This window comes from Cataglyphis hispanica, chromosome 15, assembly GCF_021464435.1.
Source record: "Cataglyphis hispanica isolate Lineage 1 chromosome 15, ULB_Chis1_1.0, whole genome shotgun sequence".
NCBI lineage: Eukaryota > Metazoa > Arthropoda > Insecta > Hymenoptera > Formicidae > Cataglyphis > Cataglyphis hispanica.
The window spans coordinates 1741130-1764724 of NC_065968.1; the positions used below are offsets into that span (position 1 = coordinate 1741130).

General features: G+C 28.5%; 4 protein-coding genes across 5 annotated transcripts in view; 2 read left to right on the top strand and 2 right to left on the bottom strand.

Annotated features, from left to right (window-relative positions):
* Window positions 1-537: 537 nt before the first annotated feature.
* On the bottom strand, window positions 538-7497 carry LOC126855298 (protein tyrosine phosphatase domain-containing protein 1-like). Its single transcript, XM_050602822.1, has 10 exons — window positions 7335-7497; window positions 6810-7028; window positions 6095-6291; window positions 5153-5275; window positions 3677-3966; window positions 3059-3269; window positions 2546-2650; window positions 2218-2438; window positions 1676-2009; window positions 538-1245 (listed from the first exon to the last, which is right to left on the bottom strand). The coding sequence occupies exons 2-10, from the start codon at window positions 7025-7027 to the stop codon at window positions 1064-1066; spliced, it is 1881 nt and encodes a 626-aa protein (XP_050458779.1). The 5' UTR covers window position 7028; window positions 7335-7497; the 3' UTR covers window positions 538-1063.
* Window positions 7498-8556: 1059 nt separating this feature from the next.
* Window positions 8557-11162, top strand: LOC126855308 (secretory carrier-associated membrane protein 5A). The gene is made up of 8 exons (XM_050602840.1): window positions 8557-8785; window positions 9417-9680; window positions 9788-9851; window positions 9964-10092; window positions 10171-10327; window positions 10405-10506; window positions 10591-10717; window positions 10794-11162. The coding sequence occupies exons 1-8, from the start codon at window positions 8729-8731 to the stop codon at window positions 10953-10955; spliced, it is 1062 nt and encodes a 353-aa protein (XP_050458797.1). The 5' UTR covers window positions 8557-8728; the 3' UTR covers window positions 10956-11162.
* A 144-nt stretch (window positions 11163-11306) lies between these two features.
* LOC126855299 (DNA helicase MCM9-like) lies at window positions 11307-15366 on the bottom strand. Its single transcript, XM_050602823.1, has 11 exons — window positions 15001-15366; window positions 14692-14833; window positions 14385-14546; window positions 14135-14260; window positions 13958-14064; window positions 13666-13882; window positions 13320-13553; window positions 12860-13233; window positions 12575-12784; window positions 12257-12408; window positions 11307-12161 (listed from the first exon to the last, which is right to left on the bottom strand). Exons 1-11 carry the CDS (start codon window positions 15093-15095, stop codon window positions 12109-12111), a joined length of 1872 nt encoding a protein of 623 aa, XP_050458780.1. The 5' UTR covers window positions 15096-15366; the 3' UTR covers window positions 11307-12108.
* A 237-nt stretch (window positions 15367-15603) lies between these two features.
* The window catches only part of LOC126855309 (zwei Ig domain protein zig-8-like), a 105254-nt gene continuing 97262 nt past the window's right edge, over window positions 15604-23595 (top strand). The window contains exons 1-2 of one of the 2 annotated variants that reach the window (XM_050602848.1): window positions 15604-15634; window positions 17956-18199. In XM_050602848.1, coding sequence (XP_050458805.1) covers window positions 15627-15634; window positions 17956-18199 — 252 coding nt within the window. In that variant the 5' untranslated portion in view covers window positions 15604-15626. Of the gene's footprint in view, window positions 15635-17955; window positions 18200-20133; window positions 20460-20742; window positions 20790-23595 lie in introns of those variants that run through there. The other variant, XM_050602843.1, reaches the window with a different exon arrangement.

The following is a 23595-nucleotide window of genomic DNA, read 5'->3' on the forward strand; positions in this document are numbered from 1 at the left end:
AAGATTTTAGCTGATATAGAATTATCTTGAAAGGATATACTTAATAAAACTGCGATATATATAAAAAAAACAAAAACTTTGTGCTCTTTAAGAATTCTGTTTTCAAACTCCCTGTGTTAATGCATTTAATAAAGGGATCTTAAACACTTCTCGCTACTTGTTATCACTATCTGGTATAATGCTTTTTATTATTTTTTTTTTTGTTTTTATTATTTTTTATATTTATTATTTTTATTATCTCAAGTATATTTTATTATTAAACAATATTTGATATTGATTTTACTTTTTGTACTTGTGTCTATTGCTCCGCAATTTGATAGCAGCATTTGTATGAAAATAGCAGTATGTAAAATATCTTACCAGTGCCTACTGCTATTGCTAAAATATTTTTCTTTATTTGTTATAATCATTTACATAATTAAATATTGTTTAATGTGTACGAAGTATTCTCTAAAATTGATTAATATTTGATTTAAAAGATAAATTATAATGTACTTTATTACAAAAATAATTATTAAAAAATTATCATAGGTAACATTCAGAATTAGTTAAGAAAAATTACATCCCTGTTTTATAATACATAATTATTAAATTAAGCAATCTAGAAATTGTCACTGCTAGTATTGGAAGTCAATTCTTCTAACATTATCACAAATTTTAATGATAATGCTTACAAATAGTATTTTGCAGTGCGCGATTGTCGTTTTTTTTTTTTCAAGCAGAATAGGTATAATTTACAGTATTAATATAAGATTAAAATATACAGTAATAAAAGATACTGTTTAGTACTATATTTTATATTATTACAAAATTCTTATATCCCTTTAATCTCAATGTATCAAAGTCTGCTTGTATAACTATTTGCAGCTGTTATTAAAGATAAGGCATTTTTACAGTTTAGCTAGAGCTTACAAGAGTTAGCTAGTTAGTTATTGTAAATAAAAGTTGTAGAAATTATAAATTATTTTCTTTAATCCATATCTAATAAAACACAAAAAATAAAGGACATACCTACGTCATTAGAAAGAAATTCGTCAGAATAGTAAATGTCAATTTATTATACTTATTCATTATTTTTCTGATTATCCATGTCACGCAAATGTTTGGATAATAATTCCCATTTAGATGCCCATGGGGGTTTGTCCAATTCTTGAGTGTTAACTTCCTCTATCAAGTTCATCAAGCGCACGAAAAATTCATTGAGTTTTCCAGCGGTGCCACGTCGTAATTTTTGAAAATTTTTATCTGAAATGCAAATTTTATCAATATTAAACTTTGTTATTTCTATATTGGGATTAAAGACAATTCAGAATAACAGCGATAAAATATTGCCAATAAATCTGTCTTTCACTGTTGTCATAAAAACGCAAATGATTATCGATGCTGAAATATAAATAGAATAAAAGTGGACTGTAGTATAAATCAATATTTCTGAGTATTCGTGACGTGACGCAAACAAAGATATGGAAACGATGAATGGAAGACAAGCATTTCGCAATTATTGAATGTCTTTAAACACATCTTTAAATAAATACTACTCTTCTAAAGGCTATCTATTATTTAGATGTATAATTATATACAATCTATAAGCTAGCACGATTAAACTGCACAAGATATTACAATGTATTATTAAACTGTCATTTATAATAATCAAATAAATAACAAAAATACATACTTGAAGGATGAAAAGAATTCTTGATCCAGATTGTTTGTTGTGTGAGTGCTGCCATAAGTCTTTTAGTAATTAAGCTCTGACTTTCCGATGTCACAGGCCTTAAGCGGGTAATAAATCGCAAAAGATATTCTAATAAGTATCTTGTGCAGACGGACAATTTTCCAAGACACCGCTGTGGCTTTGAACTCCACACGACAATATAACTAAGACTATCAACATCCAGGAGCGGATGTTTAAGACCCTCCAGCCACTCGAACAACAGTGTTGACAGTATCTCAAGATTAGTTTCCAATTCTAATCGTTGCCAGGCGGTACATCGATGATTTAAATCACTCTAAAAATATATTTTTAATTTTTCAATATTAATATTAATATTATCGTCAAACATTATTGTTTACAATAATATATAGCGTTATTATTAACACGTACTATTATATTTAAAAAAAATAGTATTTAGAAATATTAATTGTTATTATAATATTATTGAGTATATATTGTTACGCGATATTATCTTAAAATATTATTCTTACGCATACATATACCTGATAGTTGTGCAAACGTTTTTTTATGGGATCCGGAAGAGATGCGCTATTTCCGATGAGTGCTTTGATAGCTTCCTCGGCAGTCACCGTTTCATAATCATTGCGGGCAACATTTTTTAAATCCATATGTGACTGAATTTCTTTATAACAATCATTATCAAGTAGATCTTGATCGTGAATACCATCACCTAGGACATCATCTATGCAACTATCATCGAGACCTGTTGCAAGAAATTGTATTGTCAGATATATATGTTATTTTAGCAAGATAGATTAATGTCAAATATTTAAAATTTATTAATAATAGTATCTGGATATATAGACTCACAGGAAGGGGTATCCGGTGACACGCAAAATACGTCGCTCAATCTTCCTATATCATCACAAGTATCTCGGGATGATCCTTGACTACTACCACCCGCTTTAGTGGATACTATATAATACATAACTTTCTTTACAAATACATATGATGTTCAGAAATATATATAGTTTAAAATTAATCAATAAAGAAATATATTTAAAGCATCGCAAATAGAAAGAAAGAAAGTGTGCATATTTATATATATAATAAATATGTGTACATAAATATATATATATATATATATATATATATATATATATATGTGTGTGTGTATGTGTATTTTCCAATTACTTAAATAAATTAAAATAAAACTATTACAAATATACACATACAGATTTGTAAGGAAAATATTGTATAATAAAGTCATAGGTCTTAATAAGTAATTCAATTATTTAATCAAATATTCTTCGGGACGAATAGAGGTTAATTGGATATTATAAAATTACTTAATTACTAAATATGCGTGTAATGCGTTCTTACTTGAATATTCGTAGGATGAGTCCGTAAGGGATTCCGCCCACGAATAGGAGTGCCGTATGTTGCCCGTGCTATCACGGAATTTCTCCAACACGTGACAGATAAATTTTTGTGTGAAAGGCACATTGGAAATCGTATATGAAATTTCGGAAGGCGAATTGTCTTCTTGACAATCGCAGAGTTGCAGTATCCGTTCGCAAATAATGAAAACAATCTAATACAAATTTAATCAATTAGAAAACTATATCTCTTGCATTATGTAAGCAGTTTTAATAATAACAATAGAACAGTAATATTTATTTATTTATATTAATATATTTATTAGCTAAAAAAGAACATAAAACTAATATTGTTTTATTATTTGACAACATTTATAAATCATTTTAAAGATATTATATGTATGTACATGTGCTGTTTTCAAAAACCAAATTTCCCTAAAAATTTAATTTTTAAAAAGATTTTGTTGATAATTCCACCAACATTCTTTGCAAATAAAAAAAATAAAAATTTAGTTTAATGCAATTTAATCAAATTAAATTCAAATTAAATTAAATAATATATAATTATAAACGTTAATAATGTCCATAATATCACATAGGTAAATTATTAAATGCATCGTACTTTTGGAATATGCTTAAAGTTGCGTTGCTCATATCCGTGTAACATGTTGTACTGCTTCTTCAGGTATGTTTGAAGACTGTAGGGTTTGCGATCTCCGGTTGTACTGTGTAAAGGGAATACTATCATCTGCGGAAGCACGAAGTGCTCGAATTCCTGAATGCAATGTATCTGTCCGCGCGTTTGTATGGCGGACGGACGTTTCATACGGACAAATCTTATAGCATCGTTTGCCCTCACACGAAGACTGTAAATAAGGTAGCACGCGATCAGAACGCCAGTTCTGCCGAGACCTGAAAGTTAAATACTTTCAACATTGTTTTGTTACTAAAATTGTCGAGTTATTAATTAAATGAGCAAGTAAGCTGTACAAAATTAGCCAAAAATTGTAGCATAAAATTAAGAATTAACTCACATATGACATATATTGTTATATATAAGAAAAGAATTAACCGTAAAATTATTTTTATCAATATTCGATCATTTTTTTCTCGTGAATGAAGAGAAGTATCTGTAATTCTACATTATATGGCTATATAAGATCTAAGGAGAGATATTGAAACAAAAGTTTGTTAAAAAGTTTATAAGCGAAAGCATTTTTCAATCTTTTTTAAATTGACAATTATAATTTTTCTTAGACGTATATCTAAATGGATATTTTCTTCTGTGTATGCACTATTTATATATAAACGAATATATAATGTAATGATATGGGTATAAAAATATCACCGTTACGTTCGATAGATCGCTTATCGTTCCACCCGCATTTTGTACTTTAATGGAAAGGAAATCCCTCGTTATGTTGCGATAGTGTATGTTCGTGTGATGTTAACAAATTAGGTAAATGAAAAATGGGATTAATTTATTTCAGTAATCACACATTTTTATCTAATTGTATAATTATCTGTAAAATTATAAGATAGCTAACAGTAAATTTTTATAAGCTAATTATTTATTACTTATAATTATTTATATAAAAAAAACAGTAAAAACATTAAATAATTAACATATAATTATTGATAAAAAAATATTAAGTATATTGCTAAACTGTAAATTAAATTTTATGATTTTTAAGTGAAGTTACTATTTTTCTGTTTTTCTCTATTATTGAAAGAAATCTTTTCGCGTGTGCACCGTAAAGATCTAAATGCACGATGCACGTATGCATCAGTCAACTTTGTATGCGCGCAATATACTATTGCAATATTATATACGATAAAAACTTTTTATGAATTGCTTAGATTAAAATTGATAAAAATATAAATTATATTTATAGCAACAAAAATTCATATAAAAATATAAATAAAGGTAATATAAAAATTAATAAAAAATATATGAAGGAGAAGATATTATGAACAGCATTATATGTAGACTAACTTATACATACGCATTAATGTTATACGATCATGTACTCAAAAAGCCATGATAGACGAAAGAGATGCAATTGGGTCAAGTGTACTGTAAGAAAAATCGATTTACCAGCATGACAGTGAATGGCTACTCTTCCTTCTTGTACGGCGAAGGCCACAACCTTGACCATATCCAGGAGTTTTCCCATTGTAGCATCACCATAATCCTTCAGGGCAAAATTATAATAGTATACTGCAACAAATTCGTATAATCGGTAATTGCAACAGTTTGGTGCTAAAGGTACCTGCGATAGAGAGAATAAGCGATAGCAACGTTTGTTATTTTGGAGCTTTTCTTTCTCCGAATAGATATATGCGTTTACTGCATTGCATGTTATATTGTGAAGCTCTTCGATCTAGCTAGTGGTTGTTAAGGAATGGGGAAGAGATACTTTCACAATTCTATACATTTAACAAGGACAGATATCTTTCCATTTTGTTTTACTATAGCGATTCTTCTTGACTTAAAAATGAAATTTTTTGCCATTTTATCACAATCTCTGTCATTAATATATTATATTATAATATATTAATGACAGAGATTGTGATAAATATAATATTATAATATATATGTCAAATACAATAAAATTAGAGCAAATTATATAAATAACATATTAGGATATTACTATCATCTGCGACGTATTTAATCACAAAAAAAAAATTTTATTAGGATATTAATATTTATATTGTAACTAGCCTACTATAAAATATAAAAATTTAAAATATCGCTATAAAATAACGCAAGTTAAAATGGAAAAATAGTGCTTTTTAAAAAAAATATAAATTGTATAATTTCTATATTATTGTATTATATAATGATTTATCTAAGTCACAACAAATATATAATATTATATAAAAGTTTTACATAACTTTTTTTGTTTTTATTTTAAAAAAATATTTAGATCATAATCAATGTTTTTCACAATCATTTTTGATGATAAATAAATAAGAGTATATTGACAATTAAGCACTGAAATTGAATTTTATATAAGTAAACATTTTTAATACCTACTGTTATTTTTCATAAAAATATTGGGATCATATGTGAAACCGCTCTCTTCGAGTGGACCTCCACAACTCGCGTGTTCGCCAGGTGTTTGCAAGTTTATTATAGTTTTTATACTCCAACCTTGAAATTGGGCAATTATATCTTTCTTTATTATCTGAGCCGTGTTAGGCCGTGCCATCGCAAGGACATCATCAGTCACCCTAAAATAATTGAATCATTTAGATCAAGACCTAATGCACCTAAGTGCTGGCATAATAGCTGGACACGTAATAATAAATTTAAGAGAAATTTGACTTTTTTATTAATTATTCATATCTCAATGTAAAAAGAATATGTCCAGTACATATTTGATATCATCATGATTTATAAATAAATCTTTGCCATTGCAGTTCAGCTTCGACAGAATGTCAATAATAAGTTGTCTTTAATACATAGCATGTCTTTGGTGATATAAATGTAACAAGTTATAAATACAAGTTATCATAAAATTTTTTTATAATTAATTTTTATATTAGATATGTATATATAATAACACTAACTATTAAGAGAAATAATAGAATATATTATTTTTTATTTTTCTCTTATATATTATCTAATTGAATCATTGAATTATTAAAAAGTAAAAACTATATTTTATTAACAATATTTTTTATATTCTTTTGTTTACTCTATGTTTTCTTGTTGTCCTGTCAAAACAACAAGCGGCGATAGTGCTCACCAATGCGAAAAGATGTTTTGTATTGCCATGTGGACAGGTGGCCAAGCCTTTGGATTTTCATACTTGCACCTGGATCCACCGCAAAAAATGGCGCACTGTATAGACTGTGGTGTAAATCTTCGCAAATTTTCGGAAAACTTATTATATCCCGCTTGAACGTCGCATCCATCTGTTTGCCTACTTTGAAGACCTGCCGGAACTAACGAACTTACATCCATTCTATAATAAAAATACGAGTATAGCAATAATTATAATTCAATTAAAAAATATATATTATGAAGTTTATGAGACATAAATTTATAATTAAAAAAAAAAAAGATTATAACCAACACTTTGACACAAATAACAATCACATATTTCGATATGTCACTGTTCTGCATTGTATTTCATGTGTAACATAATATTGCAATATATTTTCATATAAAATAACATAGTAGGTGCAACAAAAGCAATGGAACTTTTATAACAATCTGAGAAAAAAAAAATTTTCAAAATTTAGAGCACACACAAGATAATAATACATACATTCGCAGAAATATTTATGCGCTTTTCATCCATCTCATAGCTATGCACAAAAATAGCAATTTTTTTTATTAATTAATCTCGTTTATTAGCTATTAAACCGTGCATGTAAATTACACGGGACGCGGGTTTAACGTACGAAGCTGGTCGTCAATATAAAAAAGCTGTTGACTTACTACAGGACAAGCGCATAGCGACTGGCAATTCCACTATCATAACGTCGCTTTATCTATCGTTGAAACGAAAGAGGGTTGCGCCTGCGTCGGGCAGGCAAGGTGGTAATATCAAGATTTTTTTTTTTTATACATGCTGTTCAAAGCACTTGTGCATAAGTAAAATAATAAGGTACGGTAAGGTATAATTCGAGATTTATGATATCGGTCATGAAAATAGAATTAAAATCGCATGTCAAAAACAATTTTTTTCTAAGTTACTTAAGTTACACAAAGAAAGAAGCTTTAAAAAATTTAAATTATTAAAAAATATTTATTATTAAAAAATCATTAAAACGTACATCAAACAAAAATTTTCTGAAAGCTTATAAGAATATAATTTATCGCTCAATTACATATGCAATAGAGACAGATATTTTATGTATTATATTAATTTTTTCAAGAGATAGAGTATAGAATGTTAAATACTATTTTACTAATCACATCAAAAACTAAAAAATATAATGTATTAATTGAATCAAATAAAATTATTTATAAAATATTTTTTAGGTTTCATTGTTATACGCGTTAAATATTTTGTTATATATTTAGTATCTTTCTAGATAAAGATATGAATTTTTATTGTACTAGTAATTAAAAATTAGTGTCCTTATTTTATGTTTTTATAAGATGTAAAATTCTTTTGCTTTAATTCTTTTTTAAGTCATTCAAATTTAAATTATCCTGGCATTATACAATAGTCGTAACTGCTGTAAAATGTTTTTTAAATATAGTAAAGATTTTTCGCGTGACATATATTTAGTTTTTTCCTCTGATATGTGTAAAAAAGAATTTTGATAGAATGACAATTTTCGATTTCTGAACAAAAGCGATATTTTGTAACATCTCAATGACAAAACATCACGCGCAAAACTAATAAAATTATGAATCTAGCACGGACATGTACCACCAACCGGCCGTTTTACCGTGGCATCGTAAAGCGGATCTGTCCATCGTAGTTGCATCGGCTTTAAAATGGATCCAGTTGGCGATACTATACTAAATGTCATTTTGAGAGAAAGAGAGAATGAGTGTAGTCGGTGTTATCGTACATAACGGCTGAGCAATGGTCCGTCAGATGTAGGTAGATTTAGATAAGATTAATCAAGTATATTGAAATCGTACGCAGTCGTACGAATTCCGAGTGTTTCGGCCATATCATCGGTGCAAGAACGAGGATAAAAGATGTCCGGTTTTGACGAAAACCCCTTCGGGGAACCTACGATCAACGATCCCTTTTCGGTAAGTAGCGTGTGTGTAACAGAATGACGACAGCGAAACACGTAATTCCGTGCTCCGATATTGCTTGCGTATCTGTCAAAATTCATCGACCCATCTCGCCAACATTTTCTTTCGTTTATCTCAGAAAAAGTTAATCACGATCTATCGAACGATAAATGACACAAAATTCGATTAATGATTATTGATTGTCATTCTAATGTTGGCAAAAATATCTTCTGCGTCTTTACATTAATAATTTGTTTTTCTATTGTCAGATAACCCATAATTTTTTTATTACAAAATCTAATTGTTCCAATATGTGTATTTGTTGCATTTCTACTTTGTAGTCTTGTTTGTACTTTATATGATATTGTACTATTTTACATGCAATTTTGTAATACAATAAAATATATCCTAATATTATTTTACTTTCATATTTGGAAATGTTAAAATACAATTTATAAAATTATACCTTCTTTGATAATAATTTATTAGGATACATTTTGTTGTGTCTTTTTGTATTTTAGAAAATGCCTAAAATATAATTTCGTATTTAAATGTATGTTACGATGAAGAACAAAAATGATAATACATAAAACAAGTTAACAAAAGATTGAAAAAAAAGAATTAATAATATGTTAATTAATAATAGGATCCAGCAATACGAAGAGCCGTAACTTCTACACCTGCTAGTAGAGGTCTTGAAGACTATAATCCTTTTGCTGAGCAAGGCACTCAAGGAACTACACAAGTCAGAGGAGCAGTGAATCCGCCAATCTATGGTGGAGTTGGTGCAACGCAGCAACCAGCCACACTTCAACCTACTAATCAAGAAGCACCTCCTCCTGCATATGCTCGCACTCCCCAGCAAACAGTCAATGCTGCGCTTGGAAATTCTTTGTCACCTTCATCAGATGTAAATTTATACTGAATATTTTATAATGCTTCTATGAAATTTCTTTTAAATAATATAAATCTTTTAAAGTTTTTTAAGATAAGATAGAATATTTTAATATATTTTAGCAACGAGCTGAACCAGAATGGAAAGCCAGAGCAGAAGAAGAATTAAGAAATACTCCTTACTATCGTTAGTTATTATTTATCATCTATACTACATTTCAATTTCAATTTTTAGTTTAAATAATGTGTTATTTTTTATTTAATTAAAGATATTTATTGTAAAATTCTTGATATTATAGCAAGGCGAAATAATTGGCCACCATTACCAGATAAATGTTGTTTTCAACCGTGCTTCTATCAAGATATTGATGTAGAAATTCACACTGATTTTCAAAAAATAGTGAGGCAATTGTATTATCTTTGGATGTGTAAGTTTTCATATAAACAATATTATATTTATTTATTAATATTATATGTGTGCATTATATATTTAATATTGTTTACAGTTCATGGATGTGTTCTGTTGTTGAATGTAATTGGAGGATTTGTCTTGATGCTTTGTAATCAGAATTTTTCAGCATTTGGTCTGGCAATCTTGTATCTTATACTCTTTACTCCATTTTCCTTCATGTGTTGGTTTAGACCAGCATACAGGGCTTTCAAGTAAAATTTATTTTGATATTCACAAGAATCAAACAAAGTTTAGGAATTAGAAATAAATCATTGTTTTAATTTTTTAGGAATGATAGCTCTTTCAACTTTATGGTTTTTTTCTTCGTCTTCTTCTTTCAACTTATTGTCACAAGTATACAGGCTATAGGTATCCCTGGTGCAGGCACTTGGTAATACTTTTTATTACACTTCAGTTTTGTGTGTGACATGTAAATATTTGTATGCTAATATAAATTGCATCTTTTATATTGCAGTGGTATAATAACAGCGATTAGTACGCTGGACTCGACGGCTGAAGGTGTCTTTGTTGGTCTCCTTATGCTCTTCATTGCTATTGGTTTTCTGCTTGCTGCAGGTGGTGATCTCTTACTGCTCACTAAGGTATAGTACATACATCGAAAAAATAAAAATTAATTCGTAATTTCAATAAAGCACAAATAACATTATGTACTTACAGATTCATCGCATTTATCGTAATTCCGACGCGAGTGTTACAAAAGCGCAGCAAGAGTTTGCTACAACATTTTTGCGAAACGAACATGTGCAAAACGCAGCGAGCAATGTTGCAGCAAGTGCAGTTCGTTCACAAATGGCTAATGCTAACCAGCCACGTTATTAAATAACTATCATCTATTTGTTCTTTGGATATACACTATATTCTGGCTTTACATCATTCAAGTAAGTGGATAGATCTCATTAGTTCCACTGTTTACAGATTATGCAAAACAATCATAGAAATGCAATGTATTTGCAAAACTTATTCTTACAATGAAACACTGTAATATATGAAAATTGTGCTTCACGATTAAATTTATTCTCTGATGTATGTTGTATTAACATTAATTGTACAGCTATATTAAAATATTGAAGTATTGATGGATATTCTAAAGAAATCTTTCAAAACTAAAGTGTATTTCATTTTCTATTCATTCATTATCGTATCTTATTTGTGTTTATTTATGAGGTCTACAAATTAGAATCAACTGATATGAGTGAGCTGTTGATAATCATATCTATAATTTTATTATTATATAATTGCTTATATTTACTAGCTTTCATATTTTAGTGGCACAGTTTTATAATAATATGATTATGTATAAGCTATAAGACCAATTACTAGGATAAAAAAATGGTAATTAAATCTTTTTCCAAATCCAAATAATTGGATTCAATTATAGAACATAATTTGATTCAAATTTGTTAAATATTAACATAAATGCTAATTTACTTATGTGAATGTTGACATATAACCTTTTTATAAACCTTATAAAATCCTATACACATTCCCCTTTATATATATATAATGCATTTAATTATTTTTCATTCTAATTGTTATTTTTCAAATTAAACTCTTGCTTTTTGCGGGTTATGTTATATAACAGAAAAAAGTTAGAATTTACTGAAAAAATTTATGGATATATATTTATAAACATATTGTTTTATAATTTATACAAATGCGTTAAAGAAAATTATTCATGATTATTATAAGAACTTATTTATATGATTTTTTTCAATTAAAGTATTAAAACATGCGATTATTGTTTGTTAGAACTGAGATATACTTATGTTTATTTGTATTTCTTTACATATTATAATAAACATATATATAAATACAATTGAAAATCTTAAAATTAATTGTTATAAACAATTATTTAAAATATTAAATATAAATTTTTATATAAAATCACAATTATGCGCGCGTATTTTTATAAAATCTTAATCAAAGACTTAATAGAAATTTATTATAAAAATATTTCATTAACAATTGATGTTTATATACATGATTCTAATTCTTGTAACTCTAGTTTTTTGAGTAAATCTTTTGCTGCAAGAAAATATTATTAAAACTCTAGTATTGCATAAGAAAAATATTAAAAATGTTATACATTTATACAATTGTAAATTGTTAATTATACATACCTTTGGAATGATTTGTTGCGATTGGATCTGTAGGAAATGGACAACCAACATCAGAACTTAACAGAGTAGTTCCAATTAATTCTGCTGCGGTTATAGCATCTATAACTTCTACTTTAGTTCTGTACATAAGTTTTGCATGACCCTCTGCTAATCTGAAATAATTAAGTTTATCTCAAATAATTTGTTTGTTACCAAGTTATAAATTATTGATAATAATAAAATAATCGCATCGCGCACGAAATTAATTTAGAATAAGCAGCCTGCCAGAAAGAATTCGTCATTAATGTTGACTAATTGAAATGGTGATTATTATTATACCTGATAAGACTATCTAAAAGTCGTACTGTTGTTCTCTCAGGTCTCCTATATGGATCTGATCTATGATAAAGATAAGCTGCACTAAGTATTTTTTTTGCTTCTTCGGTTAATACTGGTTTCCACGTACGCACGTGCGCGAAATATTCACAGAGAGTATCCTCCATCCACAAACCTGTTAAGTTCAAAGGACCCATATATGTTTCGGAATATCTGTAAAATAATATTTTCTGCAGATGTTTTGTTACTGTGAATTATAACGGCATTATAAAATATGGATGTTATTACGAATTATTTTCTTCGTTTTCTTCACAAGCAGCTTTCAAAATATGACTCGATGTCATTCTATCCCACTCGGGATTTCTAGTATCTTTCAGAAGGAGGATCAGATCGAAACGCGACAAAAGCGGATTTCCCAAACAGCTTTTCCATTCTTCACCCATAAAACATCCTCCATCTGGATTAATGGCTGCAATGACAGAGCAACGGCTGTTTAAAGTAGTCAGCATACCGGCTTTAGCTATGGAAATTGTTTGTTGTTCCATTGCTTCGTGTACAGAAGTTCTATCATGCGAACTCATTGTCGTAAACTCGTCCACGCAACATATACCTCCATCTGCGAGGACCAAAGCACCAGCTTCCAAATGCCAACCATCCGAATCCTATAATACATCTTTTATGGCAGATTATTTACGAAATAATTATTTAGATTGAGAAATAAAATAAATAAGTATAGAGCAAGACTAACTTTGACAGCTCCTGCTGTAAGTCCAGCAGCAGTAGTACCAATACCAGTTGTAAAGACAGACCGTGTAATTAATCGAGACGCAGTATGAAGTAATTGCGATTTACCAGTTCCAGGATCTCCAATTAAAAGAAGATGAGGTTCACCTCTTACACGTGTTCCTGTTTCATTAGTTTTTGCCACTCCACTGCACAAAACAATAGCCAATGCTAATTTTGCGATATACATTCCATATAACTGTAAATGATCAAAGACAATTACATTTAATATAAAATGTATATTGTATATTTTATATCATACAATATTATTATTTTGTATTATTTCGTAATATTTAAAATATTAAATATACTTGGGGACAAATAGAGGCAAGAATATTGTCTCTACCAGCTAACGCATTATCTCTATAATGTTCCCAATATGCTGTAAAAGTATCTCTTATTTCAACAGTAGAAAATGTTGCTTCTGAGATTTTTTTTTGTATCGAAATGTTGTTGGCCATCAGAAACGTCGTGGCTTCCGCGCGATGACCAACTTTTAATGTACTCCATTTTCGTATAACTATTCCACTAAAAATGATAATATTTAATCTGATTTTTATTCGTATATTTTCTTTCACAATCAAATATAAATAAGCTACTAACCTTATGTCTACAGTATCACCAGGTCTACATTTGTCAATCAAATCATCTAACAAAATTACTTGTAGACCCATTGAATAATAACTTTGTGTATCTGCTTTACATTTGTCCTGTGTATATAAATATTGTTTATATGATATGTAATTCAATAGTAATAAAATTGGACAAAGTTTTTTATACCTGAATCTTTATTTCTTGATAATCTGAACAATCATCTTGTTCTAAAGATGTTAAAGCTTTTATATTTGGTGAACGACATGCTTCACAACATTTAATATTTTTAAACAATTGTCTTTCCCACTCTAGCTATAAAAAAATATTAGGAATATAATTTATATATATTTATACATATTCATATTTATTAGAGAAAGAAAGAAAAAGTTTAAATTATAATTTATTTCATGTTGTGCTTTTTGTAATATTTATATACCTTAACCACACTGGTATGTTTACATTTTTTACAGACAAAACGTTTTTTCAACTTCATAATTGTAGGTTGAGACATGCGGACTACAATTCCAGATGTTGAAACCAGTTCACCAATTTGACCTATGTCAATTTTTATTGGTACTGCAGTAATTCTAATGTGAACCTATTTTGATATATTAAAATAAAGTAAGAGATTAATAATATAAACAGTTGTCAGAGTAAATATATGAAAAATATGAAAAATAATTCCTGTTTTTTAAGTAATACATAATGTATATACAAATAATTAGCAAAATAAAAATTCATACTCTAGTCTTTATTGTTTGATCTGTTTTGCATAATTGTTCCTGAACTTTTACTGCTGCTTCATCGCATAATGGTAAATAATGTCTAGGATTGCGTAAGATTTTCTGTGCAATCTCTGCATCAGCTTCAAATAATGACACAAAACTAAAAAATTATACAAGACATAAAAACATTATTAAGGAAAGAGAAAAGAGGTTTGTCACATAACTCATTAACTGTTTTACTGATACATTCAAAGTTTAAAATTGATAATTCTGAATTATACATATATTTCTGTTAATCTAGTAAATAGTAAAGAAAAATCAACTTACTTTACTTGTATTGAATAGAACACATGATCCTTTGTAGCATTTAATATTTCTTCTAAATCTTTTATATGATGCTTTAAAAGATAATCTTGAAGCATATTGATTACAGAAAATATTATTGGGATAATTGTCCACAACTTAATAACTTTAATTTGAAATAAAATAAATTTAAAATATTAACATAAATATCAACATAAATAGCGTCTAATTATTTTCCTTCTAACACGTGGAATCGTGTGTGTATGTGTGCGTATATGTTACAATTAGCTATAACCACTACTAAACATTACACGCCAATGCGCCATGCGCTATCACTTTCTAGCTGCGGACTTTCCATTTAAATTTTTGTACTTAATGACCTACCAAACCATTGATCGAGTGCATGTTTGACGCTATTTTCACTTCGAAGCGAATGATGGACCAATCAGGTCGAAGAATCTTGCAGCTTCAAGTGGAACACCTTACCTCTAGTTAAATATGATATAAGATCTAACGGCCCTAGCAGACACTAGAGAATTACGCGCTCATCTGAATCAATAGTGGGGATAAATAAAAAGATAAATTGGCATTATGTTCTCGTAATTGTGAAATTGTGTGCAATATCCATTCAAATCATCACCAACGGCGGAATGCAAAGGTATACTTGTTTATTAAGCTAATTTAATTGTTATATTATATATAAAAATTGTATTATAAAATCTATTATATAGATACATATCGTTTATTCTTTTATTTTAATTCTCCTAATTTAATTTTTTGCCAAAATAGGGTTTGTATTCCTTTTTTTAACAAATTTTTCAATTATTTCGATAAAAATTTTGCACCTAGCACGCGGCAAAGGCAATTATTAGCTAAAACACTACCAATGCCGCAAATTTCACAGCTGTCAGTTAAACGTTTGAAATTCCATTTGAGCCAGAAACCATTTTCGCATCACGTTCTGAGGATCGGTCGCAGTTTCGGTTACTTTTCGCCAAACCGCATTGACGGCTGGCTTCCATTAATCGATCCCTGTGTTTCGACGTCCATTTGTCCCATAATTCTGCGTCGCGGTTTTGTGCGGAATTCTGCGGCGAAACTTCTTCCGCAACATCGGAAACCTTTTCTGCTCCTAATTTTCGTCGACGCGAGGGTGATCTGGACGGGGTATGTATTTCAATGGCAATATTTGGGAAAATATAAATGTACGCGGCCGAATGGATATATTCCGGGCTTCCGAATATTTGAGTTACGGTAAAATCGAATTTTTCGCTCGTTCAAATAACGGCGAAGCAAACGGAAATCGGTGGAAATATACACAGCAATGATAATACTACCCGAGTGGAACGAGAGTTCTCTCACCCAACTTCTATGCAATTTTTCATACTGCGGGTTTTTACTGCTTATATCGGGTAATTATTTGTACAGAAAGACAGATGAGTTTTCTAAATATTTATTATGAGAAAGTTCTTCTCTCGTAAGGAATGGGAAGGAAAGTAAATGTAGAAATTTATCGTTTGCATTACTAATATTCAATCTAACAGCATACATTATATAATTTAAAGTTATTTAAAAAATATAAAAATAATATATATTTTAGAGGAGCGTTTACTTTTATAAATAGTAAATTATTTTATTTATCGGCACCATTTTCTCATATTTTTACTTATAAATCAAATTACTTATGTATTCGTCTTTTTCACTAATAAAATGCTTTATATTAAGGGCAAAAAAAAAAAAATCAAAGTCCTGTGTCCGGGAACAAAGCGTCCGTTAATCAACGTTTTAACGATATCCGATTTGGGATACGTAGCGCGGCGTAATTCACCTTTTTATTTGTCGATTCTCATCCGGTACTATTTCTTTTCCGAGTTTGATACCTGGAGGGGTTTGATTTAAATTGGAGTACGACGACATTTCAAGTGGGGATAATGTACATTAAATATATGACATCTGTATTGGTTTTACGATGTCATTAGTAACGATTCCCTTTACAACCTGTTTCTGAGTTATAAATTACTGGTCGGATACACGATGCTAGAGAGAAATAGTGTAATTAGCATTACGGTGCGCACGCCAGATATACGGGTGCATATATGCGAAATATATAATTGGTCTGCGCACGATTAAAACTTGCCTCGTCCGTTTTATACTTTAATGTCGCCAGCATAAGTCTTCTGATCTCTCTTCGAATCTCTTCAAAGCAGCTTTGCGTTCAAATATATTTTTTGCAGTTCATTTACATACATTTGCAGACATTAGATAATTATAATATCACATTATCAGACTTGTATTCTCTTTAAATGTATCTTCTCTAAATGTATATTCTCTGTACGTGTATATGACCAGAATATATAAATATTATAGAAATAATATGTGATAAAAATATATTTTGATAGAAATATATGTATAATTGATTTTAATATTACTTATAGTAATAATTATTTAATATATTGCATATTTTATATATTATATTTACAATATATTTCATTAAATATATATGATGTCTTTTTAAAGAACAAAACGTAGTGTCATATTTATAATATATGTCATTTATAAGTAAAAAATAGTATGTATTATAAAATTATACATATATATGTCTAAAATAATGCAATTTAAAATCTGTTGACACAAAATTATAAAATGATGAAAGTAAATTATATAATTTTTTTGGTCAAAGTTTGCAGCATATTTTTTTATTATAAAAATATCTATTTTAAATAAATGTATTGCAGCTAAATAATAAAAAATATTTTATTAAATTTTATAATATTTTATAAAATTATGTTAAAAAATTAATAAAAAATATATAAAGATAATAAATTTGCACAATTAAAAACTGTATTATCATTATGACGTCTATGTATAATATATGGAATTAATAAACATAGTATCATACAAACAATATACATTTTTGACTCTCTTAATGTTATTTCTTCGTAGAAATATAAGATATAATTGTCCTGTTTGATTTTTCAGTGTTAACGATCCGTCGAGGAATGCCATCCGAATAAAAGTAAACGATGAGCTCGTAACAAGACACAAATCGTTTTCCATTGAAATTCTTCGACCTTGTGCCAACAATAACTACGGGATCGTTCGCTCAGTGGACTGGTCTATTCTTGTACTTGAAATTCCACGAAACGCAAATTTTCGCCCTATTCCATCGAGCGATAGCAGGATGAATCGCTGGAGTTCAAGTCACACGTATACTGCATTTCCTGTAAGTACAATTCTATACAAGTTGTCAGTCGCAGGCTGCGCAGCTGGAGCTTTCCAGATGAAATTACAGAAAGTTGAATGTCATCGGAATGTTCAGAAATCGCGTTCTCCCTCGAACCATCAACATCACGTTTATTTGTCCATTGCCGCATCTACTAGTATTAGATAACACGAAAGTATAAAATTATATTTTCAAGAAAAATTATCAAAGTTTTAGAAAATGTTGCTTTTAATAAAATAAACTGTTATAAATAATTGATTTTGATTTATTTTGATCAGGTTTAATTATATATATATATATATATATTGTTTATCTTTTTACATACAGTTCACACAGTACTTTTTACATACAGTTACATACAATATGTTTAAAAATGATGCAAATAACTAATAACTGAAACTTTTCGTTGATCATTGGCATTCAATTTCAGTTTGATATTATTTTTTTCTTTATTTTGCTTTTTAATTTTAAAATCTGTGTTTATATGTGCATGTTATGCAAAATTATTTGCAAATGTAGATACAATTTTATATACTAATACGCAGCGCGCCCTTCGCGCGCACCTTCCACAGGTTTACTTTAAAAATAAAAAAAAAAGTATCAAAAAGGAAATAAAAAATAATAATTAAACAATAATAAAAAATATTAATTAAACAATATATTATTATTTATATTATTATTTAATATTATATATATTTAATATTATATATCGATAAAACGATTAATGTATTCTCCATAATACATTAATAAATAATTGATCTATAATTTAAAATACTTATATAATTTAATATTTCGCATACATATATTTTATAGTCCGTAAAATATTTCGACAGCGAATTAACAACACCTAACATGGTATTTGGTTTTGGCGACGTAAACATTGACGCGCTATTATTTACGTATCACGGCCTTGTTATTATTCGTTCGGAGATACTTGAATAGAACTGTAGTGGGGTGAGACGCTCAAATTTGTTTCCTACATGTTATCATTCGCACGGCGATACTCGAGCAGTAAAGTAATAGAGCGCGAGACACTCCGTCAAATTCCTTTTGTAAATACGATTGTGACAAGTATCGGAAAATAATTTGATATGATAAATATTAATTATCTTTTACATAATATCTTAAATTTAAATAATACGTCATCGCAATGATAAATCTCGAGGCGCGATAAATATTTGTGCGTGATATAAACACATACTCAAGAAGTAACAAATTATTGGTTTATCGTGATCTTTCTCCTTCTATATAAATAATAATTCTTTAAAAATACTTAAAGTTTAATTATATTTTATCCGATGCTTTTTCGTTTGACTTTTTGATTTAAATATGATTCGGATTGAGAACGCATAATAAAATAATCGAATCGCAGATCAAACTAATTAACATAACGAAAAGCTTTGTGATATATTAATAAATTTATTATTAAAGAATTGATTTGTAATTTAAAATATTTATATAATTTATTATTCAGCTTGTATACGTCATAGTACACAAAATATTTTCGGCTGCGAAATGTCAATAACATTGTTCGGCCTTGGCAATGTAAACATTAACGCGCTACTGTTTAGATGTACGACTTAAAGCTTTATCATTCACACAGCGATGCTCGAGCAGTGAAGTAGTGATGCGAGACGGTCGAATTCCTTTTCTAAACGTGATCGCGACAGATATTAAAATATAATTCGCTATGATTATTATAATTAATTAACAATTAATTAACTTTTAAAAATAAGAAATAAAAATAATAATTCAATAATAGAGATAACATATTCGTATATGTATATATATGTATATATATACATATATATACATATATACACATATATGTATGACATATATGTATATATATATATATATATATATATATATATATCATATTACAAAATAATATATGTATAATACCTCCTAGGATGTAACCTTGCCGCGGTGGGAGGGCTTAGTACCTGGACGGTGCCTTAAGGACCTTAAGGTCTGTAAAGGTTTACTGAGAAGGGGAAAACCAAGCACCCAACGCCGTCGTTGCTATCATCGCGTCGCGGATGGCTCGTCGTACCGTTGATGCTGTCATCTTGCTGCGGACGGCTTATCGCGGCGTCGGTCCCGTCATCGTGCCGCGGACGGTTTTCGCGTCGCGATACAAGTGCGGAAGTATTTTTAAAAGTACGGGAGTGCCTTTTAAAGTATCGCGCGTGTGAATCAACCTGAGAGGAGGAGGAGGCCTAGGAGAGGCATCCTGCACCGGCGGAGCAACCCAAGGGTGAGTATTTATTATTTGTATATCGATTGTTAAAAATCGCGTACGCACATTAATTTGGTCTTTTTATTTGAATTAAATAAAAGAAAATTAAAAAGAAAGACTTTTACATAAATTCTATAAAAATTTCTATTTGAAAAAAAATCTTTTTAAAATTTATAAAAATGTTTCATATTTATATAGAGCTTCTTAGTATTGTTCGCGTCAGATATAAATTATTTCACACAAAATATTAATTACATTTTGAACGTTGCTATAATTTGGACTTTATTTTTGTATGTTACAGACAACGTAGCTTCAAGACCAAATCTCCGCTGTTGCGCATCAGTGCCGGTAAGTGATAAATTTTATTTTATTTTGAGGTAACGGATCTATAGATATTGTAGATGCAAATGTAGATTGTAGATTGTAGATTGTAAATAGATGCGTTGCCTCAAAATGGATGGGCTAGAATAGATTAAATCAAATGACTTTTAATATACTTTTTAAATATACATGAAAACAAATTATAAATATATTTTGAAATATAAATTAAAACAAAAATTTAAAAAAAATATAAAATATTTTCTGCAATTGAAATTTTATTTAATTTATTCAATGACTAAGACGCTAATAATTTTATTCCTTATATGAAATATTGATAACTTATCTTTATGTTGCGCCGATTTTGTCGTAATTTTTCATAGCCCATCCATCTTTATTGTCATATCAATGAAAGCTTTGACAGTTTGTCATGCATCATTTTACTATAATAATATTTAATTATTAATTAAATAAAATTAAATAAAATTATAAAATTATATTTATTAATTTTATTTTATATAATTTTATTTTATTAAGATTAAATATTATTACATTTAATCAATTATTAAATTTAATCAATTATTAATTTATAATTTGATATTACATTGATTGAAAATAAAGTTATATTAAAACGATGCATGACAAACTGCCATATCATAAATGAGCATAAAATTACGTTTATCCATCGGCGACAATAATTAGCCGGTAACGGAAGGAATTTTTCTCCTTTATTGACTTCTGATAGAGGTCGAAGCTACATCTCTGATTAGATGTAGCTAGAATAAATATGGTCTGGATCAACGCAAGCCTAGATCCAACTGGCCCAACGGAAATAAATAAATATTTTATTAGTTTTGATATAAATTACATATTATTATAAATATTATTATAAGCTTAAACATTATTATTTTAATAAATTATTAAATTTGATTAAATAAAAAAATTATTAAATTTGATTAAATGAAAAAATTTGATAACTTGGCATTAATTAAGGTGAAATTATATTAAAACGACAAAGTATCATGACATAAGCAAGCATAAAATTACGCTCATGTGATTTTATATTAATTTTATAATTTTTGCCTTAATACACAATTTCATCTTGATATATAATAATGTTTTTTTCTAAAAGACATAAATTAAAGTTATATTAAACATGCAACAACAGATTTTTTAAATGATAGAACATTACATCAACTTTTTGTTTAAATAGAGAAGGAGAGATTTCTGTCGAATAAATAATTAAAACATGAATAACACGTGTAAAATATGGGAAAAATCGATTTCAATATTTTATATATTTATAAAATTTTTATTTCTGAAACTTAATTTTTTATTTGTTTTTAATAAATACTATAAATTTTCTTTCTGTACTCATACAATAATCATATCTTTGTGAAAGATTTACATATTTTTTTGCTTTGTACAAGATCGTGAATTTAAAAATCATTTAGTACCGTTGATTAATTACCATAAATGATGAAAACAAACATTAAATATTTTTATTTACACATTTCAAAAGCATTCATATATTTTGAAAGCAATTAAAAAAGAAAATCTATTTTTAGACCATTTTTTTTTTTTCATGTGATTTACATTCTATCGAAACTACTTACGCAACTATAAAATTATTCAACAATTCTATTTGACAATGTATATCGACAATATAATTAGTGTTTAAATCTTTAACAAAGATTCTGATTTATTTAAAATTCTTCAAACAAATGAATCTTATCATATTTTTATTATAAAGTATTCAAAAGATTCTCTAATATAAGCACGCATATATTTAATTAAGATACATATACGGCTAACCAATGTGTGTGTGTGTGTGAGATTTATATTTATCTTGAAAAAGTAATCTATTTAACAATTAGACAATATTTTCGTTCACGTTTAGTATGCGAAGCATTTTATCATCCATTTCCCATTTTATCGAAGGGCAAAAGGTATTGCGAGATCCGAAAGAAATATCTCGCGAACAAGCACTAGTAAAAGAGGAGTGGCGGTCGCGTCTTGTCCAGCAAGGATTCCATGTCCTGCTGGGTTCTGCGCTTTAATAATACATTTCAGGACCGTTAATCACATCGATGAAATATAATTTAATACTTCACCGACCGAGGGACGGCCACTAAAAATGATGAACGGTCGGGAAACACGCGGCAAACGTGCCACCTACAAGAGATTCCCGTGCACCACCCTGAACGTGCAATAACGATAAAGGGGTATTCGTGAACGACTCTTCTGCTATAGGCACTCGTGAAAGGCATGTGTGGGCTGTACATTACATTCGTCCACTCAGCCACACTCAATAGCTTCCCAATTCGGATTCCTTCATATATAGAGCGAGTGGTCCTCTACCTCCGCGAATAGCAATGGGACCGGGTACTTACATATAATATTCAATCAATAGAATATCCGTGTCATTGTAGCGATTTATATTCTAGATATAACGAATCTGGATAAAAATAGAAATAGCTAGGATATCTCGTGAGAATATACGCGAAGATAAAAGAAATTGAAAGCGAATATATAAATCTCGATTATTTGGTGCTTGTTAATTTTGGCAAATAATTTTCTTAATAATTCTCTCTCTCTTTTTCCTCTTTTTCTCATTATTATTTTTTTAAATATTTTCTTTTAGATATCCAAAATACGGTGCGAAATTATTCTTATATAAATCGATAAGCATACATTGTTAAAATTATTTATTGTATATTTTGATAAATATTTTGATAAAAAAAATTATTTATAACATTGAATTATATCTCACTTAAGTGTGAAATTAAAAGTGTTATTTTAATAGTAATCTAAAATTAATCCAGGTAGCAAATGC